The sequence below is a fragment of the Equus quagga genome, chromosome 12 (genome assembly GCF_021613505.1).
Source record: "Equus quagga isolate Etosha38 chromosome 12, UCLA_HA_Equagga_1.0, whole genome shotgun sequence".
NCBI classification, from domain to species: Eukaryota; Metazoa; Chordata; class Mammalia; order Perissodactyla; family Equidae; genus Equus; species Equus quagga.
Genome location: NC_060278.1, coordinates 79,239,580 through 79,264,699, shown reverse-complemented (window position 1 = coordinate 79,264,699; position 25,120 = coordinate 79,239,580). Strand labels below are relative to the sequence as shown.

General features: G+C 46.0%; 1 protein-coding gene and 1 long non-coding RNA gene across 4 annotated transcripts in view; one reads left to right on the top strand and one right to left on the bottom strand.

Annotated features, from left to right (window-relative positions):
* The first annotated feature begins 51 nt into the window (after window positions 1–51).
* LOC124248553 (uncharacterized) lies at window positions 52–25,014 on the top strand. Of its 2 annotated transcripts, XR_006891073.1 has the most exons (4): window positions 105–130; window positions 4,544–4,831; window positions 24,238–24,702; window positions 24,945–25,014. It is a non-coding gene; the product is annotated as an uncharacterized LOC124248553 (long non-coding RNA). The 2 variants fall into 2 exon arrangements; XR_006891072.1 differs by lacking the exon at window positions 4,544–4,831 and having other exon boundaries at window positions 52–130.
* Window positions 17,999–25,120, bottom strand: part of FERMT1 (FERM domain containing kindlin 1) — a 40,473-nt gene continuing 33,351 nt past the window's right edge. The window contains exons 11-14 of one of the 2 annotated variants that reach the window (XM_046678729.1): window positions 24,166–24,387; window positions 23,174–23,298; window positions 21,751–21,892; window positions 17,999–20,319 (exon numbers count right to left, since the gene is read on the bottom strand). In XM_046678729.1, the coding sequence (XP_046534685.1) occupies window positions 20,146–20,319; window positions 21,751–21,892; window positions 23,174–23,298; window positions 24,166–24,387 (663 nt within the window). In that variant the 3' untranslated portion in view covers window positions 17,999–20,145. The remainder of the gene's footprint in view (window positions 20,320–21,750; window positions 21,893–23,173; window positions 23,299–24,165; window positions 24,388–25,120) is intronic. The other variant, XM_046678730.1, reaches the window with a different exon arrangement.

The window sequence follows — 25,120 nt, the reverse complement described above, 5'->3', positions numbered from 1 at the left end:
CTCCCACTCTGGGCCTGCGCCTGCCCCTTTCTGGGCCTGGCCCCTCCTCCCAGCCCTCCCACAGCTTCACTGGCCTTTCACCACCTTTCCAGGCCTGAGGAATGGAGGGAGTCAGCTCTCCAGGGCCCAGGTGAGTGCTGAGGGCGAGTGGGCAGTGTGAAGCAGAGGTGGCACCAGCCCTTCCCAGGAATCTGATCCTCCCGCCGGTGGCTCCCATTTCCTGGGACAGTTAGAGGCTGACTGGTGAACGAGCATGAGGAGGAAGGTGCCCCAGTTCGTAGGAAGGCATACATGAAAAAGTGGCAGGAGAGAGGGTCCTCAGAGGAGTCTAGGGTTGGGGGCAGGCTCAAACCGGATCCAGGAGTCCCCAGGAAGAGTTGGTTTGGTTTCTCTTGGACCCAGTTTGGTGACAGCGTGGATGTTTGTCTCTCATAAGGAGTGGGAATAAATAAAGAGGGCAGATATACAGAAAGAACATTCCTGCCCCATGGCTGGGGTGATTGATCCCCGTTACTGAGAGCCCCAGGTCTGCCTGAAGCCAAGGGGATGCTGACTGTGCTTTGTTTAGAGCACACATCACCTTTCTCCCCCAGAGTTCCAAGACTGGTCATGGCAGTCTGAGGGCCTTTGATCTCTACACAAACACCGCCCCCCCCCCCCCCCCCCCCCCCACTCCACCCAGGCCAGGGGTTAATCATTCCTAGTGTTGTGTACACAGACCCTGAGACCAGAACCTCATGGATCCTTCCTCCTGTCAGTCCTTATCTGAGCAGCCCTGAGGAGCTCCAGGACCCCTCAGAACTAACATGTTGGGTTAATTGGATAATTGCAAGTCCCTGGGGATCTCATTTGAGGCCTCCTCTGCTCAAACCCTCAAAAATATCCTTCCAGCCTAAGTGCCAGCCCAGGGCCTTGCTGCACAAAAGCGTCCCTTCATGGGCTCCAGGTAGGGGCAGAGGTCTCATCTGGGCAGCCCTGTCTGGGGCAGTGCAGTCACTACCCAGGGATCCTGAGGCCCAGGCCCCAGAGGTAGAAACACTGTACTGTGGACGACACAGGAAGCTAAGGGGGAGGGAGAAGTCGAGGGAAAGGTAAGGAAGTGAGAGGACCAGCATGAGGGCCAGTGGGTGTCCTCAGGTTAGGCCCTTACCTCTGCCTTGGCTTGGTTCACCGGGCACAGATTGTGTATCAGCTCCTCTCAGAGTAAACCAGCCGGTACACCCTAGAGGCGATGGACCACCCGAGGCCAGCAGGGCTTTGGGGAGTTCAGGCAGGGCTGCCCAGATGAGAGGGAACCACATCCACTTTTGAACAGAGGCCCTGGGGAGGAAGGAAGTTGGCCCCCATGGAAGTCTATAGAAGAGGACCCTAGGGAGCCGTATTGGGGTGCTCATCTGTACACCAGTGGGGCAAGAAGTCTGGAGAGGCCCTGGCTGAGGAGCCCCCCTGAGGCCATCTCCCTGCACTTTCCCAGAGCCTCAGGCCCTCTGAGTCAACTGCTTGTCCCTGCTGCTTGCTGCCTAGCTCATCAGTGGAGGCCAGAGCCTGGCCTGGGCAGGCTGCCCCGAGGTCTGAGCTCCGCCCTCTGCTCTGTTGCTCTGGTCATACTGAACCCAAGCAGACACACCCTTGGCGGGCTGCCCAGTGGGGCTTTTGAGCTGGGGAGTCTGGTGGCAGCCCCTACATGGCAGAGTTTGCTGACTGGTCTCCCCTAGATGGCAGGTTTGCGTTGCCCCAGTGGGTGCAAACTGCTTGTCCCCTGCTTTTTTAAGGTGAGCAATTATAATCAGCGTCTAATGCCGTATTCATTATCACATTGAATGCTCACCAGGTACTATTATTCCCATGCTGTAGATAAGGAAACTGTGTCTCACAGAGGCTGACTAGGGCCTGGAGCACACAGCTAGTTTTAGTCTATCTGGCTTAACCACTGCATCAAATTGCCTTCCATGAGCCTCAGCATTTGACACTGTAATATTCCCTGTAAGCCAAGAGAACCTTTTCTAAATGTTTAGACAGACCCAAATCGTGTGAGAAGCCTGGGAAATTTCCTTTTGTAGTTGAGCAGCTCATTCTCCAAAGAAACAGAGCCAACTTCTTAGGCCCCTGTGGGCCCAGGACTGAGGCAGACACCTGGGCAGGGCCACCAGGCACCTCTCAAATGGCCCTGGCCATCTTCTCCAGCCCCTTCTCCTCTTCCAGCACCTCTGGGAGATCAAGAAAAGATGACTAAAGTATTTTTTCCCTCCAGACAAGGATGCTAAGGTCCCACAGCAAAGTCCTGGAGCCAACAAGTATGTGTCCTTCAAATGGCACAGCATGCCAAATCACTCCATCACTTTATCCAGCAGGCTCCCCCTGCCTGGGTGCTCTCCCCTTGAATACTTTCTCTTTTTTTCAGCTCACTCTTCCCTACCTACTGTAGGTTCCCTCAAAAATGGCCCCTGAAATAAGGACTTGGACGCAGGTAGTTTATTTGGGAGGTGATCTTAAGCAACACAGAGAGGGAGTAAGGAAGCGAGGCAGAAAAGGGAAGGCTCTGCAGGGATGTTCATGAGCAGGTCACTCAATCCTGCTGAGACCCTCTGAGAGACTGTGCAGAGCGTGCCTCAGGATCGCTTCATCAGGTGGCGAGGAAGTGGGGGTATTGACCCACCACCTACTGCTTCTTGTTGGCTCAAGGGTTTTCCCTGTGGCTTTAACTCCCTGGAATGTCTGGCTTGCCCTGAGCACAGATTGAGCGACTCCAGGGAGAGCTAAGGGGATGTGGGTGGGCACTGACAGCATCTGCTATAGCACCCTTCAAGATTTCACCCAAGTGGGTCCTCCCTTGGTGTTCTCTTTCAGAATTGATGTGATTTCTCCCTACCTCATGACTAGGCTTCCTGAGAACTGGGCCACGTAGTTCTTCTCGGTAGCCCAGGTGCCCAGCATGGAGTCTGAGACTCAGGAGAAATGTTCACCAAATGAATGGGAAGAGTATGTGGGGAGTCACGATGTCCTTCTTAGTGCCTGGGAGTGGATGGGGTAGGACTCACTCAAAACAGTAAACATTAAATTCAAGTGCCTGAGATTTGCAGTCTAGGTCTGCCAACATGCCAGCCTTGAGAAGAGCTCAGGTGAGGGTTGAGATAGGGCATGGTGGGTGGAGGTGAGGGTGGAAGGAAAGAATTGAGTCACAAAGAAGTTTCCAATCCAGATTCCCAACACAGTCCTGGATCCTTGGGGGAAAGGTCTCTTGGAGAAGATCACATTGTTGAGTGTTACTAAACTCATAGCCTATGGGAGGAAAAAAAGTCAGTAGTTATACACTTGGCCACACTTCCTTTTTGGATTTAGGTCAAAATAGGTGTCGTGGATCCTTGGCCTTAGAAGTAACTTTAGAACTTGTCTGGTTCCACACCTCCCTCTCCATTTTAGAGGGAGAAAACTGAGCCCCAGGGAGGGAAATTGGCTTGTCTGAGGTCACATAGGTGAGTTGCAACATTCCAGGGAGAAGGAAGGGCAATGTAATTCTTACTATTCTATTCTGGGCTCTGGGCTCATTTGCACAGTCGACCAGATTCCACTTGCCATGACATTAGCAATGTGAGCCTTTTCCCACAGGTATGGCTAAGTAAACACACTTGGTGAGTGTCAGCTCACTGAGAAGTTTCTAGGGGTTCTGACCACCTGCTCTCTCCATCCCATCCTCAGAACTCTTACAGGTTGCCCCAGAGACCCAGAGTTGTTGTTTTCCAAGAGGGTCATCCTGTCCAGCTCTGTTCACAGCTCTGGCAGCCTGGGGTGGGGTGAGGTGTGGGGGCGGGAGTGGGCATAGAGGACAGGTGACTGCTCAGCCCTGCCCTCCAGACACCAGCTGGCTCTGCTGCGTGTTCTTCCCCCGAATGCTGGAGTCAGAATGTACAAGCTTAAAGGCTGCATTCTTCTCTGACACCAGAGATAAGCTGGAGGGATGGGAGGGTGATTGCGGGGGAGACGGTACCAGCTTGTCAAGTCTCCGGGCAGCCAGCTCTCACAGAATGGTATGCAGAAAAGAGGCTTTCCAGTGCTGAGGACCAAGATATCTTAGTGGGCTCCACTGACGTGGTCGACCTGCCTATGAGGAAATGGTCTTGAGGAGGGAATAAAATAGCAATGGGTTGAGACTTGTGTTTATTTTCCTATTGAGGCATCACTCAATAGCAGTAAGATTTCAGCATGAGGATTTGTAGAATGCTTAGAATTTAAAAAAAATACTGTTTGAGATCCTGTTAAAATCTGTGATGGAAGAGAAAAAGATTCAAACTGCAATGAGAGGTCAGACTCTAATCTGTCGCTTTATTTTGCACGTAGGTATAGGAAGTGGGACAAGATAGTATATAGGCTGTTTTTATAAACTACATTCTGGAATTTACCACAGCCAGAGGCAGCACATGAAATAAAAAGGCCCGAAACCGGGACACAGGATACTGGGTTCCTGTCCTAACACTGCTGCTATTTTGTTGGGTACAATGTCTGTGTTCTTAAGCTTCTGTATGTTTCATATTTTCCGTCTGTAAAGTCAATGAATTGGTTCAGGCTTAGCAATTCAGCACACATATCCTGAGAACATGCCAGCACGTGCCCCAGGTGCTCAGCATATAAAATGGGGACCTGGAGACGAACAAGGCCTGGACGCTGCCCTCAAGTAGTTCCCAGTCTGGAAGAGGGGAAAGGCAGACAACGATCACGAATAGTGTGAAGGCACTAGCACGTCACCAAGGCCTGACCCGTGAGCTCTGGGAGCCCAGGGAATGTATCCAGCTTGTTCACCGCCCTGTATCCCAGTGTCGGGCAGTACCGGCATATGGTATGTGCTTACGAAATATTTGCTGAATGAATGAGTGCTCGTTAACTGTAGCCTCCTTTTCTGTTTCTGATTAGTTGTATTTCCTTATTTGGGATCTTCCACAGAAAAGCAGTCAGGGTTTGCCTGTATATTTATTTAGGTTTTTAATATGTTAAAGAAACTCTTCCAAAAGCAAAAGTGTTAGAGTTGCATAAACAAGGCAATGATTTGGAATCTCATAGAGCTTGAATGTTATTTAGTCCCCATTGCTACAGCAACTTGCGCACACAATGTGGATATTCAAAAAAATTTTGTTGGGTAAAGAAATGCATACTATCCAACAAGCATATGAGCATATGCTTAACATCATTGCTCACATGAAAATGCAGATTTAAACCACAAGGAGATGCTACTAACCATCGACCAGAATGGCCAAAATTAGAAAGACTGACAGTACCAACTTTGGGAAGGATGTTGAGCATCTAGAACTCTCATACACTGTTGCCTGGGAATGTCCAATGGTACAACTACCTTGGAAAACAGACAATATTGATGAATGCTAAGCATACATCTACCTAATGACTTAGCAATTGCACTCCTGGGTTTATACTCAAGAGAAACGAGTACATGTATCCACCAAAAGAATGTTTAATAGCAACTTTATTTATAAAAGTGCCAAACTGGAAACAACCCATAAATTATAAATAGGAAAATGGATACATAAGTCATGGTATAATTATACAATAGGCTACTACACAGCCACGGAAAAGAATGAACTATGACCCACTCAATAACACAGATGAATCTCACAGGTGTTATGTTGAACAACAGAAACTAAGCACAAGTGTACATACTGTATGGTTCCATTTCTATGAAGTTCAAGAACAGGCAAAACTAATCAGTGGTCAGAATACTGGTTACCTCTGAAGAGCATCCCAGGTAGAGGGCCCAGTATGTGCAAAGGAATGGAGGTATAACAAGGCATGGTGTGTTGAGGGAATGGGCAGCTCAGAATGGCAGGATAACAGGGGCCATAGAGGAAGAGTGTAAGGAGAAGAGATTGGAAATGTTATGTGGGTCATTTTGTGAAAGGCCCTGTGGTAGTCATTAGTGATATCTGCCACATATTTCAGGTTCTCTCCTTTCTGGCCACTTGGCAAGATTGTTCTTCCTGGTCCTTTGCGGTTGAGTAGGGCCATGTTTCTATGTTTTGTTCTGGCTGATGAGTTGTAACAGGAAGTGATGTGTGTCACTTCCAGACAATGCATTTAATTGCTAGTGTGAGACCCTCCAGAGCTCTTTCTTCTCCTCTGGCAATTGACACTGTTTGGGATGGTGGCTACTCCATCATCCTGGGTCCCTAGGAAGACCAGAGCTCCCCTGAGGCTGAACACATGGATATACAGTGTGAGAAATAAATCTTGTGGTTTTAGGTTGCTTGTTACTGCAGCATAGCCTTATCTATTTGTATTGATACAGGTCTTGATTGTGGTGTGAAGTTCATTTGTTCATTCACTCATTCACACATTCATTTATTCATTCAACACATTGAATGTCTGCTTTGTATTGCTTCTGTGCTAAATGTTGGAGCAGATACAGTCCCTCCTCTCAAGGAGCTTTCATTCTGTTGGTGAATACAGACAATAGGCAGATAAATGAATATAATTAGAGATTGCATTAAGAGTTTTAAAGGAAATAAACAGGTTGATGTAACATAAAGGAATTGGAGAGGAGAGTGGACATGGTCATGGAGAAGGGTTGCTTTATTCGAACTGAGACCTGAGGATGAGATGGAGCTGTCATGCAAAGGGCCAAGGGAATCATGTTCCAGAGAACAGCATGTGCAATGATTTGGAGGAAGGCAAGAGCCTGCTGTGTTTGAGTCACAGAAAGCAGATCTTTGTGGCTGGAGGATACTGGATGAGGAGAGAGGTAGGCAGCGACGCTATCATGTGAGTAAGTTGTACATGCCCTGCTTTACGTGTTAAAAGGTCACTTTTGTTGCTATGTCAATTGTTGCTATGTCAAGCAAAGCTAGAGGGTTACATCAGGAGGGTGTTGAAAGTGTCCAAGGGGGAGATGACGATGTTGGCTTCAGAGTGATGACAATGTAAGTGGAGACAAGTATACACATTCGAAATATGTTTTGAAAATAGAATCCACAGGATTTGTTAATGGGTTGGAGGTATGGTAGGCTGAATAATGGCCCCCAAAGATATCCATGGCTTAATCCCTGAAACCTGTAAATGTTACTTTACATAGCAAAAGAAATTTTGCATATGTGATTAAGGTAAAGATCTTGAGATGGGGAGATTATCCTGGATTATCCCGATGGGCCCTGAATGTAATCACAAGTATCTTGTAAAATGGAGGCAGAGGGAGATTTCACTAGAGAGAAGAAGGCAGTGTGGAGACTCCTGGGGTTGAAGACAGAGGAAGGGGCCACGGAATGCAAGGAATGCAGTTTTAGGAGCTGGAAAAGGCAAGGAGGTGGACTGTCCCCTAAACCCTCTGGAGGGAGTGTGGCCCTGCTCACACTTTGACTTTGGCTCAGTGAGACTGGTCTCAGAATCCTCACCTCAGGAACTCTAAGAGAATAAATGTGTATGTTATTGTTGTATTTTTATTGTGGTAAAACATCCATAACATAATATTTATCATTTTAACCATTTGTTAAGTGTACTATTCGGTGGCATTAAATACATTCACAATGTTGTGTAACAGTCACCACTATCTATGCCTAAAACATTGTCATCATCTGCAACACAAGCTCTGTACCCATTCAGTAATCACCCCCTCCTTGCTCCCCCGACTCCTGGTAACTTCTCTTCTCCTTTCTGTCTCTGAATTTGTCTCTTCTAGGTGCTTCCTATCAGTGGAATCACACAAGATTTATCCTTCTGTGTCTGGCTTATTTCACGAAGCATAATGCTTTCAAGGTCCATCATGTTGTAGTACATTTCAAAGTTTCCTTCCTGGGGCTGGCCCGGTGGTGCAGCGGTTAGTGCACACGTTCTACTTCGGTGGCCCAGGGTTCGCCAGCTGGGATCCTGGGTGCAGACATGGCACCACTTGGCACGCCATGCTGTGGTAGGCATCCCACATACAAAGTAGAGGAAGATGGGCATGGATGTTAGCTCAGGGCCAGTCTTCCTCAGCGAAAAGAGGAGGATTGGCAGCAGTTAGCTCAGGGCTAATCTTCCTCAAAAAGAAAAAAAAAGGAAAATAAAATTTCATTCCTTTTTAGGGCTGAATAATAGTGTGTGTTGTCTTAAGCCACCAGTGTGTGGTAATTTGCTACAGTAGCGCGGGAAATAATGCATAAGAGATGAGGAAGAAAAAAGTATCAGGCATGATCCCTAGGCTTTTGGGCCAGAGGACTGGATGGATTGAGATGCCATTGACTAAGGTAGAGAAGTCAAGAGAACAACAGATTTGGGGCAGGAAAAATCACAGGCTCTCTTTTGGCCATATTAAGTTTGAGATGTCTGTTAGACCTCCAAAGGAGATGTTGAGGAGATAATTGGACATCCCTTTGGAATTCTGGGAAGAGGTCAGAGCTGAAGAGTTACATTTGGGGGGCATCACCATACAGATGATGCTTAAAGCCAATAGACTGGTTGAGACCACCTAGGGAAAGTGTGTAGAGAGAGAAGAGAAGGAGACTGAGCCAAAATTAGAAGGTGGAGCAGAGGAGGAGGAATCAGCCTGGCCAGCTGAGAAGGAGTAGCCAGGAGATGGGAGAAAACTTGGGGAAGTTTGGCAGCTTGAAAGTTTAGACCTGTTTTTTATTGAGGAGGCCAAGCAAGTTTCGAGAGACTGAGTAAGGGAGGACATTTATGACCTGGACAAGAGCAGAGTTTAGTGGTGGGTAGGGACAGAAACCAGAGAGGAGCGAGTTAAGGACATGAAAAAGTATTCACCTTCTTAATTCTTTGGAGAAGTTTTGCTGTGAGAAGGAGCAGAAAAATGGGTACTGTAGAGTTTAAAACCTTTTTTTTTTAAGGAAGATTAGCCCTAAGCTAACATCTGCCACCAGTTCTCCTCTTTTTGCTGAGGAAGATTGACCATGAGCTAACATCCATGCCCATCTTTCTCTGCTTTATATCTGGGACGCCTGCCACAGCGTGGCTTGGCAAGCTGTACCAGGTCTGCATCTGGGATCCGAACCTGGAAACCTGGGGCTACCAAAGCAGAGTGCGTGAACTTAACCACTACGCCACTGGGCTGGCCCCTCAAAACATTTTTAAGGTGGGAGTGTTGTTGTAGTTATCTATGGCTGTCTAATAAGAACCCAAAAACTTAGTGGCTTAAAGCAACAGTCATTATATTCTATTCCATGACTTTGTGGGTCAGAATTTTGTCAGAGCTCGGCTAGATGATTCTTTTGCTCCACACAGCATCGACTGGGGTCATTGGTAGTATTCAGCTGTTGAATGGGCGGGTTTTGAGGGTTCAAGCTGGCTTCACTCATAGGTCTGGCATCTTAGCGGGGATGACTAGAAGTCTGGGCACTGCTGGGACTGTCAACTGGAGTGCCTAGTTGGGACCTCTCTAACATGTTGGCCTCAGGGTAATTGAAGTTCTAGTATGATAGCCTCAGGGCTCCAAGAAAGGGTGTCCCATGAACAGGACAGAAGCTGCTTGGCCTTTCATCACCTGCGTTTAAGAAGTCACATAGTCTCTGTTCTGCTATACTCCATTGGTCAATCCAGCCACAAGCCCACCCAGGTTTAAGGGTATGGGACAGAGACCCCACCTCTTGATGGGAACAGTCAAAGAATTTGCAGCTGTGTTTTAAAACTCCTGTAGATAGAGAACATGTTTGCAAACTGGACGGGAATGCACCAGGAGATGTGAAAGATGCAGAAGAGAGAAGAGGAAACTGCAGGAATAGAGTCTTTCAGAGGTCACAAGGAGGACAATACTCAGAAGGCTGGAGATTGGGCACTTTTCTCACTGGGGCAGAAGGGAAGAAAGACAACGTGAGGACAGATGCAGAGAGAAAAGAGGAAGCTGTTCCCATCTGATGACGTCACTCTGCTCCACAGCGTACAGGTGAGCTCATCAGCTGAGGGCGGGTGTCCGGGAGGGTGGAGAGGAAACGAAGGTCCGAAATAGTAATTTCAGAGAGTTCAAACAGTAGGTAGTTTTTTAGAAGCAGATTTTAACAGTGGTGGCTTTCTGTCATTACTGAAAATAATATAGGTTGTAAGTACATGACTGTTTATCCTCAATAATATATTAACAAAATCACTTGATTAGTGATTATTAATTATGCCAAGTATTTATGGAACCTATGAGAGATATTCCAAATTCTAGGAAGTTGCCAGCCAATTCTTGTTCATGATGCTCCTTTTAGATGGGAGGCATGGACTATTATTTCCATTTATTGCTGGAAGAACTAGGATTAATTTCGTAAGTAAGTCTGAGAAAGAACCTAAGATTAGAACTCTGAGATCATTCCTTTTTTTGGGAGTATTGAGAACATGGAAAATATCTGCTTGATTTACTTGACAGGGTATTTGGGTACCACCTCCTGAGAGTGATCAAAAAACATTATCTGGCAAGAGTTGGTCTTGAGCAATGTTTCTTATAGGTGATGTCCTTTTGCAAATGATGCTTCCTGTGTTGAAATATATCTGTAATTCTTGTTCTGGAATTGCTTTCAGAAGGAGTTTATGATTCATACACGTACCCCCCCAATCACCAGGGTTACTTTTACGTATTAAATCATTCACCAAAATATTTCACAATATCAATCTTATCACGATCTCAAAACTCACCTTATTTAGTCTCGGGTATTTCAAAAACTTGAATCCCCATGAAAGTAATGAAGATTCATCAACAGTAAGGATATCCCAAATAAGTGAATCAGGCTTTGCTGAGAATTTCCAAAGGGGAGTTCTCAGGATGCCTTGAGCAGCACCATTGCAAAGGTCCACGCATACTTCACAGAATGACCTCATGTCAGGAGTGACTGAGATCTTAGAGTTACCCAAATCAAACTTATTGTCTATGCCCACTGACCTCCCCTCCGGCTGGTATCTTTTATATTTATTTACCAATTGGGTTTCTACCCACATAACTAGCCAAACTAGAAATTGTAAGTCAAGCTTGACCCTCTGCTCCATTACTGTACAAATTCACTTGTTTACTGTTCATAGTCAGTTAGGAATATATTTAGCTGCAAGTTACAGAAAACCTACCTAATAGTGGCTTAAACACATTTATTGATTTTTGAACATAACAAAAAGTCCAGAATTAGGCAGCTATTTGTGTCCCTTCAGCTGCTCCATAATAACACAGACTTCTTCTGTTTTTAGGCTCTACCATCTGTAGTGTATTCCCTTTATTCTCATGCTTATTACCTTTTGATTGCAAGATGGCTGCTGTACCTCCAGTCATCACATCCACATTCAAGGCAGGAAGAATAGGGAAGAGTGAAGGTGAAGCCAGCTGCATCGTCTTTTTATCAGGATAGAAAAAGCTTTCCCAGAAATCTCCCAGCATACTTTTCCTTAGGCCTCATTGGTCACAATGGGCCACATGACCATGCCTACCTGCAAAGAAAACTAGGAAGCTGGGGAAAGGATAATCATGATTGGTATAAACCAATAAATATCATCACTGGGGTTGGACACATTGACTCAGCCCAAAGCAAGTTCTGTTAGCAAGGAAGAAGGGAAAATGGTTTTGGCAGGTAAATAATAGTGTTGGCCACAATCTCAAAGTCTGCTGATTTTAGTTCTGAGACAGCTTTCAAATCTCCCTACCTCTCTTTCCACTGGCTCAGCTCCAGTCCTCAGTGTCTTTTAACTCAACTGTCACAGCAGCCTCTGATCTGACCCTCCAACTTCCCATGTGGCCCCCCTCCATCCATCTTCCATCAGCTGCCAGACTTATGTTTCTAAAATGCAAGTCTGATCATGGCACCTCATGGATAAGAACATTCACTGGCTGTCTCCCTACTAATGGCCCCTCTGCCAAGCTTGACCTAATTCCTGTCCTTCTCCCCACTTGGCAAACTCTTACTCATCCTTCAAGGCCAAGTCTAAATGTCCTCTCCTCTGGGAAATCCTTCCTACTTTGCTCCTGATTTTAACAAAACTAATTACTCCTTGCTTTTTGTTCTCATTTGTCTCTTTAACATGTCAGGAATAATACCTGTTATACAGCGTTACAGAGTTATTTGCCCAGATGTCTGTCTCTTGCTAGATTATGAACTCTGTTCATTGTATTATCCTTAGAAGCTAGCATAGTGCCTAGCACATAGCAGGTGCTTATGGCAGAGGAAGCTACTTGTTTCCTACTATCTATTCTCACCTTTATCAAAAAAAGAACCCTGATTTTTGAGTTCATATTTACTCTGAATAAAGACCAAATATTTCAACCTCCCTTGTAGCTAATTGAAGCCATGTGACATAATACCTGGAGCCAAAGCAGGTATTAGACCATGACATGACTATGTGAGTAGAAGCTGTGTGTGGCAGAGTGAAAGATGAAAGGATGTGAGTCCCTGACCTGCTATATAAGGCTTTATCGGCCTAGGCGTGCCTTGGGAGTTGTAGGCGAAAGAGAGAAAAACATCTCTCTTGTTTGAGGCACTGCTATTTTGGATTTTCTGTCACTAGTAGCTAAAAAATTCTAACTGATAGAAATATATAGAAATTGTGTGTGTGTGTGTGTGTGTGCGCGCGCGTGTGTATGCACATATATAAGCGAATTGGTTGAATTACAATTGGCTGGACCCAAGCATAGCTTGACAACTGTTGGCCCACAGGCTGCATTAAGTTCTCAGATATATTGCTATACATTCGCATATTTTTCAGCCATGTGAATGCTAGGCAGGGCATGCCTCGCAAATCTATGTGGTCTCATATCTGCCCGACTGTGCCCATGCACGTTACATACCCCTGAATGCATTTGCACTGGTGGCCCCTCATCCTGGAGTGAACTGTGCTTAGGTCATAAGCAATGGATTATTCAGCAGCGTCTTGCCAAGTGTTTGCCCATTTACTCTCCTGATGTCTACCTGATTCACAGAACCATTTATAAAGGGAGGAAAAGGTCAGAATAAGAACATTTCACTCAGCCTCTAAAACCAGAGCTCAGTCCCTGAGGAAAAGTCACCTCTCTCTGGTGGAATCGGCATTAATCATTTATATGAAATGGCAGGAGCTGGGGCAACCAATTGTGGGGATGGGGGTGGACGGGGTTGTCTCAGGTCATAGTTTGGTGTTTGCTCTGTTGGGAAGAAGACAGAACCCTTCCCTCCTGTCCTAAACCCCACCTCTGACCGAGATTTGCAATAAAATGTATTGGACAAGTGGCCCAGCAAGTCCACAAGACCAGTTGAGATCTGAAGATTTTTTAGTAGAAATTTTCACTATTTTGCTATTTGAAATCTACTATAAAGTAATTGGAGGAAAAGAGTGTCTATGGTGTTTTGGTAGTCCTTACCCAAATATGTTCTGGGAAAAATCACCCCAGGGGTATTATCACAAATAACGACAATCTAGGGCTCTTGGCTCAAGAAGTCTTGCCATTCACCGGGGAATATCAAGCGTACTGCTAAAGAACACAGCTCAAGTCAGAAGGCCTGAGTTCAAATCCTCACTTCCCATCTTCTAGCTAAATGACCTTGACAAGTTGCTTGACCTCTCTGTACATAGTTCCAGTGTGTGCTTGAGCTGGCTTGTCCCTTCTCAATTCTGTGTTCAGTGATGTCATGTTGGCTGCAGTTGGAGCCTTTATACCAGGGAAATTGGTAAATCATGGCTCCTTCCCACCCACAGGTTTATTAAGCATTCATCAGCACATGATAGCACATTTCCTAATCTATACAATGGGCTGATAATACTTGCCTCACCCAGAGGATGAACTGAGAGAATCCATGGGAAACACAAGTGATAGCCCTTAGTACATGTTAGCATTCTAATTCTTTTAGCCACACACTATTAGCTGTGTTATTGTTGAGACTACTCTTTGGGGAGGTGGAAGCCTGATTTCACTGGCTCCAACATCGGTTGGCATAGCCTTTTACCCTCTTAGTATCCCTTTTGCCCCTGGGGCTATGTGACTGCCATGGCAGCCTGTCAACCCACCCTGAAATTCGAGTTATGTGACTATATGGCCTGACATTGATAATGGGGTCGTATTGGCAGAGTGATGCCAGAATTTCAGAAGAAAAGCACAGGCTTGGTACCAAGGCCCCGGATTACTACATCAGAGACGGGCAGGTACCTTGACCTGATTGTGGGGCAAATGGACCATAATCAGAGAATGCTCGAGTACAAAGAGCTACAGGAAATCACCCACTTCAAAACCCTCCTTTTACAGATGAGGGGACAGACACTGTCAGCCTGAGGCTTGATTTCCCTCTACTATTGTTTTCCAGTTTCCTTTTTCACCAGGCCAAGGCTCTTAGGTTTTGGTTATGATGAAAACGTGATCAAATTCAGAAACTGTAAGAGAATTTATTGGATGGGATCAGAAAAGCAAGCAAGAAAATATCTTAAAATGGGAATGTAAATTGGTGCAGCCAGTAGAGAAAATAGTATGGAGGTTCCTCAAAAATGAAAATTAGGGGCCGGCCTGGTGTTGCAGCAGTTAAGTGCGCACGTTCCGCTTTGGCGGCCCGGGGTTCGCCAGTTCGGATCCTGGGTGCAGACATGGCACCGCTTGGCACGCCATGCTGTGGTAGGCGTCCCACACATAAAGTAGAGGAAGATGGGCACAGATGTTGGCTCAGGGCCAGTCTTCCTCAGCGAAAAGAGGAGGATTGGCAGCAGTTAGCTCAGGGCTAATCTTCCTCAAAAAGAAAAAAAATTTAAATTAGAGCTACCATATGATCCAGTGATTCCACTTCTGGGTATATATCTGAAAGAATTGGAATCACTAACTTGAAAAGATATATGCACCCCCATGTTCATTGCAGCATTATTTACAATAGCCAAGACCTGGAAACAACCTAAGTGTCCATTAATGGATGAATGGCTAAAGAAAATGTAGTATTTGTATACACACACACACTCACACACACAATGGAATATTATTCAGCCATAAAAAAGAAGAAAATGCTGCCATTTGTGACAACATGTATGGGCCTCGAGGGCATTATGTTAAGTGAAATAAGTCAGACAAAGACAAATACTGTAAGATGTCACCTACATGTGGAATCTTAAAAAACCAAACTCGTAGAAACCGAGAATAGATTGATGGTTGCCAGAGGTGGTGGGTAGTGGGGAAAAAAAAGGAAAGAAAATGTCTTAAAAGATGAAGCATCACATTTCACATTAGAAGTTTTCAGCTGCTTTAGGGCGGAACCACGCTTTGAACAGCAAGGCCTCGAGTTGCAGTCTATGTGGGTTTAATACTCAGTATCCGACCCTCAATAGCAATGAGCGTGCTTTCCATTTTGAAGCTGGGTGTGTGGGCTTTGTAACTTCTAGAAAAGAAACACTGGTTCTGCTATAATTTTTTAGATAACACTGGGTCATGTGGGCTGGCCTGGCTGCCAATATTGGTTCTTTGGGAACAGTTTAAGAAGTAAATTGGTAGCTCAGAGATCCAGGGTGTCTTTGTAAGCACCATATCAGACCTCCGTCCCCAACCCTCCTCGGTTCCTGGAAGGCCCCACTATTACAGCACTGGCTCCCCAACCTTCCATAATTTGCCTGCAAGAGTGTCCTTGCTCTCTAATAGACATAGTGGGCACAAGTGGGGATTTCCTTTATCAGCCGGGTACTGGGCAAACCAGCCACTGTGTCACCAACACTTGTGCCTTTGTGTTGAGCCCTGGCCCGGGGCCCTGTCACAATCCCCTCGTCTTGTCTCAAAGCTATATATATGTAAATTTTTTCTTTCTGGAACCTCATTTGCCTTCCATCATGGACCCTGTTTGGGGCTGCCAAGGCCTCTGACAACACATCTCTTGAATCAGAGGGGACAGGCTTGGGGCTTGGGACCCTCCTCTCCCCCAAGGCTCTGGGCTCCTCTTACAAAAGGCTCTGCCTTCTCCCCAGGGCACATTCTTGCATCCCAGGGATCTCAGAGAGCAGCCAAAGGCTTCCCCTCCCAACCTCCACTGGCCCAAGAAGAGAAACAACATCCAAAGTTCCCAGGGAGCATTTGTCAGTTGGGGCTCTCCTGAGGAGCAGTGACTGTAGGATTTTCCCTCTGTAAAAGTTAGTAAACTGAAGCACGCAGGGGAATTACAGTTCTTCAAGGTCACACAGTGAGGCAGAGAAAGGAAGCAAATCCATTTAGTTGAAAGAATCTTTCCCAGTTGTTAGTGATTCTAAAGAGAAATCTCTTCTCACTTTATGTGTTTTTTACATGGGCTCTTCTCAGGTAACCGAGTCTTGACACAACATGGGATGTGTGGGCAAATGTGGGCAGACTCCCAGAGGCTTTTTCTAAATCATCTAACCTGTTGTTTTTCAGTGTCTTCCATGACACTCTGGGCTCAAGGGTGGCTTAAGTTACTAGAATCTCACCTTTCATTTAGCAAGCGTTCTGCTTTAAAGAAGTCGAGAACTTGGCATCCCAAGGACAGCGGGAGTTCAGGGCCAGCACAGGCATTTGTGAGGACAGAGAACCAGAACAGGCTGACTTTTTTCTCTTTTGCTAGCACTCGGTATTTCCACACCGCTTCAGTGACGTACAAGGTGTTGAGAAAGGGGATGGGGAAACTTGAACACAAGAAACGGCTAAGTGCTGACCTTCAGCTTTTCTATCTACCATTTCTAGGACTTAATGGCTCTTTGGAGGTAGGGGGCATGAAAGGGAAAAAGGGGTGAAATACAAGAAAAAGAGGCTCCCTCCACCCCTCAGCCTCGAAAGATTCTAGGGTGACAGCCAGGGGGACGGGGAGCAGGCAGGAGAATCACGTGTCTGTGTGGGAAAATAATGAAAACAAATAGAGATGCTGGATGTACTGAAGCAAAAGAGAAATCTTTACTTGTAAGTGAATTTTTTAGACTTTTTTTTTTTTAGCAATTTCAGAAACTATTGCAAGATGTCTTGGCTTCTAGTGCCTACAACTCAAAGATAAGTTTTCAAATGAAAGCCTCATTTGGCTACTTTTTTGACCTTGAGACTGAAAATGAAACTTTTCCAGAATTAAAAATAAAACACTCACTAGACAACTCGTTTCTCGGGCTCTCAGACGTTTTTGACCCACCCCACCTCCCCCAGCTAATTCTGGGGCCGCCAATCCCCTACCTCACCTCACCTTCTCCTACAAGTGTGAGTGACATGGGGACACTGAGCTCACGGGACGTCTGCACTGGGGCCAGGGGTGAGGGCAGGCCTTTCAAGGCTGAGCAGGGCTGGAAAAGAAAAGGTTTGCTGGGTTTAGTTTAGTGATCTCCGGAGGTAAGACTAACTTGGCTTTGAATCCGGGTTCCACGGCTTACTGGTGGTGTGACCTTGGGCAAATTACTTCACCTTCTGAGCCTGTTTTCGCCTTTGTGAGATGAGAAAGCAAGCCATTCCTGCCCCCTATAGGTTGCTGTGAGAATTGCATGAAGGGATACCTGTAAACTGGAGGTGTTACGGACCTTTTGGGAAAAGAACCAGAGTAAAGAAAATATCCAGAGACATGCCCTAGACATTCAGCCATCAAACTGGAGGCCCTCTGCTGCTCCTCTGCCTCTGGATAGTTCTTTACTCTGGTGCTTTTCCCAAAAGGTAGAAACCAACAGTGAAGTGAGGTTTCTAAGCTGATTTCTGATGTTTCTGAGGCCCGACGTGATCAGCCACTTTGCGCACCAGTGGGGAGAATGAGCTGGAATCTGGGAATCTTGAGAAGCACCTGTTAACCCTGAAAGTTGCACTTCTTCTTCACAATGAAAAAAATCTTTGGGGCTGGCCTGGCGGCATAGCGGTTAAGTTTGCACCCTCCACTTTGGCGGCCCAGGGTTCATGGGTTCAGATCCTGGGCACGGACCTACGCACCACTCATCAAGCCATGCTGTGGCGGGCGTCCCACATATAGAGGAAGATGGGCACGGATGTTAGCTCAGGGCCAGTCTTCCTCAGCAAAAAGAGGAGGACTGGCGGCGGATGTCAGCTCAGGTCTAATCTTCCTCAAAAAAAAAAAAAGAAAGAAAATATGCACCTTCTTAGACTTCTTAGACACAGCAACTGGAGAAGACACAAGTAGACAGTACTTAAATGCATATAAACCTTTTAATTAAAAAAGTCATATAAAATAACAAACACAGATTTACAATCTAGTGTAATAAGAAAGCAAACGAGGCTGAAAGGCACATATTAATTTAAAATTCCATCACAGGAAGTAGAAGACTTTTTGTATGCAATGTAAAAAAAAAAGTCCTTAAGTTGCTCTTTGGAATAGCAGCATTTCAGGTCTTCTTGTCCCACTTTACTCCTTTGGGATGCGGCTGTGTAGTCATGGGAGAAATGTTCCCCCGAAAATTTGGTTAAAACGAGTCGACTCCTTTGAGCGTTTTCACAGAAATGTCAGACAGCCCTGAAAAGCTGAGGCAGAGGGTGAACTGAAGGTCTAGCTTTGGTCAACCATGCAGAGCTGCACGGGGCAGCAGGCAGGGAAAATGTGACATCAAGGAGCGTTATTTTAATGTAGGACCTAAGGTAATCCTAAAGACCTGACTAGGTTCTAAAATAACAGAGCCCAGGACTATGGCAGAATGACCAACACCAAGTTTAACATGGTACGCTCTGCCCTAGTTTCTATACAACACATTTCAAATTAAGCTCTTTATGACATAGACTAGATTTTCCGAGTAACTAAGCCACCTCCGAGCTTTAAGCTAGGCCTCGGAAGTTCAGCTAGTGCCTGGGGAGTCTTCATCAACATTCACCTCTAAGGAGAGGCTGAAAGAGGAATTTCCAGCGACAACTTCTGGCTCAGGGTCCGGGGCTCCCTAGCCAAGGCTGTCTCCATGTGGCTCTCGGAATTGTGGAGATCTCTCTTCTCAGATGGCTTTGTTGGAAAATAAAGCAACAGCTAATGTTTTTGGGCATCTGGCCTCCGGCCAGGCCCCCTGAGGTTTTCATCCTTAAAGAACTTCAAAATGGAAATGGAACCCCTTGTGTGACAGAAGAGCATTTATAAAACATAATAAAATGCTTTGAGATTTCCCTCTACCCCTGCTATTGCTTTTTACCTTTTCAAAACTGCTCCTCTGATGCTGATAAACCAAAACAGAAAACAATGGAGGCAGCTGCCAATTGGCCCACACTCATGTCTCAAAGCAGAGGGAAAAAAGTCTATTATGGGCTTTTGATTTACAAAATTGAAAGGCTTTTGCCCTAAAGGAGTTATATAAACAGACACCAAATCCAAAACACTGACGAATGATAAGGGCAAGGCTTCCCCAGCCCCTGACCGGCCAAAGGCCCCATAGACAGGAGCCAGTGGGGAAGCTATAGGACTTTGAACATGGTGGTTTTTGAGAATGGGTCTGCCCTCCTCTCCCTGACCAGCTGGGATGGAGACCTCACTGGAAGCCTCAACACTGGCTTCCTGAACCCAAAGCCAGAGTAGAAGCAGTGGAGACATGGAAGTGAGTTGAGGAATGGGTTTCCCTGTACCCCTGTGTCACCCATGTCATCAAGAAGGACTTAAATGTGGCTGAGAGATCCCCAGGAATGGAATGAGACTTGGAGGTGGCAGCAGTAACCTGAGGGGACCAATGTCTAAGATCACATTGGTCAATGGTCACCTCAGTAGATGTCATTGTGGACTAATGACATTAAGGGCCAATGCTCTGACCCCTTGCCACCAACTGGTACCACCCCTAGACCGTGACCTCCAGGGAAAAAAGTGTATGTGTGGACTCCCGTTGCCATTTTCACAAGATAAGAACTAAAAGCAGTTCTGTTAAGGAAAGACACATTTCTTTTCATACCTGAGTTTGTGGCCTAAGATGTGTCCTTGCTACATGTGCCTTTAATCTTTCAGTCTTCCCCGCTGACTTAGCTACAAAGCAGAAAAGCACATGGACAACTTCTAGCCATACCCTGCGCAGGTTCTATAAGAACTGGAGCTACATGCTGGGCCTGAGAGCAATCTGAGAGCCCTGTGCTCTCTCCCACCCAGCCACTTTACAGAAAAGGCAATGGAGGCCCCTTCCACGGCTGATCGCACAGAGCAAAGTAAGGAAAGGGATGTGTTAGGCAGTGTTTGAAATGAGGCGAGGATCGGGGTGACCGGTGGTGAATACACATTGTGTGTCAGTCTGGAATCTACACACTGTGCAAGCCGTGGACCCCGTGGACCAAGCAGGGAGGACCACCTCTGCCTCGCCCTTTGTGTGCAGGCCCAGCAGGCCTGCTTTGCTTCATTCCTGACCGCCAGTCAACTTGTGGAACAGGTCCTCGTCGAGCGTTTCATTCTGGTCCTTGGAACGGGTGGACAAGAAAATGTAGCCACCGATGTACTCGTGCACGATCTTGCAATCCGCACTCAGGCAGGTGAACGCAATGGAGACGTTCTGGTCAAACTCGATGGCCACCTGGGAGAGGAAGGCACAAGTAAGCTTAAACTCTGACAAGGAAAGATGAGAAAGAAGTTGCTTTGCTGGCGATGGCCCCAGAGCTGAGGACTGTTGAGGTGGCTTACAAATGGATTTCCCAAAAAAATCCACAAAAAACCACCACTTCCATTAAACACTTACAGAAAACATCTTTGCTCTCTTTGCGCCCTCTTGTGGTGTCAACACATCCTAACTCCAAACACACAGCTATTTTCTGTCTCTTATTTAACTGTCAGAACTTTCTAAGCACTCTCTGTGTCACGGGGCAGGGTGCTTTGCAGATTTTTTAAATGCAGAATAAAAGGCCCACCTGAATTTCCTTCACCCACTGCCTCGCACCCCTTCCCAGATGAAAGTCATCAACTCTAAGCACTAGAAGAAACTGAGACTTCACTGGTTCTCAACCTTGGCTGCCCATTGGAATCACCAGCGGACCTTTAAAAATTACTGATGACCAGCTCCCACTCTGAGATTTGGATTTAACTGGTGTTGGGTGTGGCCTGGGCAGTGGCATTTTAAAGCTCCCCAGGTGGTCCTAATATGCAACAAGAGTTTAGAGCCACTGTCTTAGAAGTCATCTAATCTCAGACGTTCACTCTAGAAATGAGTGCCCAGATGGTTAACAGGCCAATGAGAGGAATCTCTGGTTCTTAAAAAAAAAAAAAGTGTGAGTCTTACCATCCCTCTGTGTTGAAGGCGTTCTACTGGAAAAATGAGAATGCCAAAGGAAGGAGGGAAGAGAGATTCTATATCAGCAACAGCAGAATGTTTTAAATCATCCGGATGCTAAGCTGCCTCTAACTTCATCTAGAATTTTCTATGATGTAGGCTCGCCTGAACCTAGTTCCTAGGGTAGAGACAATGGGAGGCCGAGGGCTCGAGGGCTCCTAATCAAGCAGCTAAGCTTTTCTCAGTCTTCCCTGTGCACCTCACTTGCTTCTCTAGAAGTTTCCTCCTTTTGGGACTGGAATGCTCTCTAGGTGGGCAACCGAGCCTCCGAGTCCGCAACCAGTTAGCTCTTTTGGCAGCCATTCAGTTGAGGCCTCTTTTGTATTTACTTTGTATGACAACTACATCTCAGGTAGTTTCTGCTAAGTAATTATCAGCCTACAGCTTATATAATGCTGTGCTGACTCGGAGGAAATTAATCGAACGGCTCAGCAATTTTAGAGTCTGTCTGTGCGGAAAGTCTGCCCGGAGACCCAGCCCTGCAGACTAAGCACTTGGTCTGCACTGGTTAGGAAACCGCCTGGAACTGCGTGTGATTATTTTAGCAGACAATTACCATGAGCTTGTGGTTTCTGAGTTCTAAATGTAAGAACACCTTTTTAAAATCAGAACCACCTGCAATTCTGAGGGAACACACGTTTGCGGGCTCAACCCTGAATATATCGAAAACTTGCACTTTACCTGCCGGATTTCCCAGTTTACGTTCCACTGTTTCATATTTGTGAATCTCCATGTTGTAATTGGAATCCCAGTGGCTGCATCGATTTTAATCAACCTATTGTATGAAACTCCCAGAATGTCATCTTTCTTGCTTCCTTTAAATCTGAAATAAAAAAAAAAATAGTTAAAAGCAACTGCTTCACATACAACCTCTTCAAGATAATACCAACATTTCTAAATCACTTCTGAAGAATGGACAATGAGGGTGTAGCTTTCTACAGAAGAGCATTTTTACTGCGTTATACAGAATAGGAAGAATGGGGAGAATTAAGGCTGTCAGGCAGACATTCTTTTTTTTTTTTATGGTGAGGAAGATCTACCCTGGGCTAACATCTGTTGCCAATCTTCCTCTTTTTTTGCTTGAGGAAGATTAGCCCTGAGCTAACACCTGTGCCAGTCTTCCTCCAATTTTTGTATGTGGGATGCCTCCAGAGCATGTCTGATGAGTGGAGTAGGTCTGCGCCGGGATCCGAACCTGCAAAGCCAGGCCGCTGAGGCACCATGGGGCCAGCCCCCAGACATTAAGTGAAACTGACATCAGAGAAAAGCAAAGTAAGAGAAGCTTATGTCAGTTCAAAATTAGCACCGACAGCGTATGCCAGGCACCCTTTTAGGTGCTGGCAACACAGTAGAGACCTAAATAGATAGAAAATTCCTGACTGCATGGAGCCTGTGTTCTAGTGAGGGGAGAGGGTCACAAATAAGTGAAATATATATGCCAGATAAGATCAAGAAGGAAAATAAAACACAAAAGTCAGACAGGGAATACTGGCAACGAGGTGGTTAGGATTTTAAACAGGGAGTCAAGGAAGATCTCAGCGAGAAGAGACATTTGATCAAAGAACTGACGTGCAGGAGGGAGCAAGCCATGTGGGTGTCCAGGCAAAGAGGACTGCAGGCAGAGGGCACAGCCAGTGCAAAGGCCGGGGCATTTTTGTTTTTGGTTTCTGCATGCTCAAGGACCTGCCAGGAGGCCAGTGTGGCTGGGCACTGTGAAGGAGGCAAGAGGATGTCAAATTGCAGAGGTGAGATCTTGTAGGGCCATTGTAAGAATCTAGCTTTTACTCTGAGCCAGACAGAATGCCTTCTGATGGTTTTGAGCAGAGTCCTGACACGGTTTGATGTAGATCTTAAAAGGATTCCTCTGCCTGCTAAGCTGAAAACTCAGGGGGATGAAGGGAGAGGCAGCCAGACCTGGCACTCTGAACAGAAGGGACGGAAGATGGTTATGAGAGCAGCCAGAAGGGCCTGGGCCATTTGTGAAAGGACAGCATTCTAAAATAAAGAGTTCTACGTTCTAGACGAAGTGAGAATAAACTGGCCTCCAGGAAAGGCCCTTATAATCGAACAGAAAGTGAGAGAAGCAAGTGAACACTGTGATCACCTGACAAGGTAGTAGGTGAGGCCGAATTCAGGGAGAGACTGCCACGCCTGGATGAATCGCAGCTTGGCTTCGACCAGGGGCATCTGGGCCACGTTCTGGTGGGCTTCCAGAATCCGGGCTGCCAGCTAAGCAGAAGCGGGAGACATCAAACTCTCCTTAGCATGTGCTTACTACTGTATAACCGTCCCACTAGCTCAGATTCCCAAGGAGAGAAATAAATGCAAGGCCCAACTGCAGCTCTACAAAGACCATTCATTCACTCCTTCATTTGCTGCCCCTCTCTTTTTCTATAAGACACGTAAATCCCTGGGGAGAAGAAGGAACAAGACCAGCCAACACACCAGCTTCTAAGGTTCATGCAGATGGAGAGTTCTGGGTCCCTCTTTCTGGGGTCTGTGGAGTGTCCACAGACAATGGTTGTACTTGAATCAGTTCATCTGTGTAACTTAATCCACACTTATGGGAGCATAATTAAAAATCTCAATTTGTGGGAATGAAAACTTTTTGTTTGTTTTTAAAAATTGGCACCTGAGCTAACATCTGTTGCCAATCATCATCTTCTTTTTTTTTCCCTTCTTCTCCCCAAAGCCCCCCAGTACATAGTTGCATATTCTAGCTGTAGGTTCTTCTGGTTATGCTATAAGGGACGCCACCTCAGCATGGTCTGATGAGCGATGCCGTGTCCACGCCCAGGATCTGAATCAGCAAAACCCCGGGCATGAACTTAACTACTCGGCCACGGGGTGGCCCCTAAAATATTTTATTTTTAATTAAATTAAATATGGGAAATTGTCACGTTCAGTCAGCAGGACAGTCACCCCTAACAAAATTAACAATAATCTCTTAATATCATCTAATACCCCGTCCACAGTCAAATTTCCCCGTCAGCTGACTTTTCATGATGATGGCCTTGATCATTTTAACTCCTCATTTTATTTCAGAAAATAAAGAATTCACTGTGAACAATCTTGCCCCAACAAGATCAGCAGTACCTGTTTCGACTTGTGTTTTTTTGCACACCGAGGTGACACAAAACATTCCGGGTTCACGTCCATGTTTTCCAGGTTGGAAGCCACAGGAGATGCCAAGTTCCGGTTCTTCATCCTCAGAAATGAAAGGATATTGAGGACCTCCGGCTGGTAAGAGCTGTCTGCCATGGTTTTGCCCTTTGACGCCAAGATGCAAGCAGCCATCCATTGGGCGTACTGATTCTCCTGCAGCAAATGTCAGAGGGCTGAGAAACAGTTCAAGTGCAAAGACACCTGAGGGAACACAGCTGGCCTCGGGCTTTCATCTCCATAACACAAAACCGTCACCTCCCAAGCAAAGAAGGATGTGAAGTGGCACACATTCTGATGGGTGTCAATCACCTAATTTAACACCCAACAAAAGATTCTGAGCCCTGTGTTGAGTTTCTAGATGCCAAGGGGCCAGAGAATAGGAATGTCAGCTTTGATAAATTCCATGGAGGGAACTTTGCGTTTAAAGATCAACCAGGGACACAAAGGAGCGCCATGGAGCACAGACAGGTGAAAACCCAACCACTCAACAGCTTTCCTTGATATATATTTCCATTTTCATATCATGTCTTCTCTCTCTGACAGAAGAAAATGAGAGAAAATCATTAACTGATTTCACATTATTTCCACCGTGGCCTATCCTTAGGAAAGATTCTAATCTCACAGTAGGACTCAGGTCCACTGATGGGATCTGAATCAGTAAATGGTGGCTTCCATTGTGCTTTAATGTCTGTGCTCATTTTCTACCTCAGGGAGCAAAGAGTGGCCCCAGAAGCGGAGGGGATGCAGTTAAAGGATGGCATTCTTCACAGCAGGAGTAGGTGAGGTACACTGAATTACCGGCCTTGATCTTTACCCTCCTGGTATCCATACCTTTTGCTATGTAATTTTATAGTTCCTCCCACCAGAGCCAGAGTGTAATTTCCCA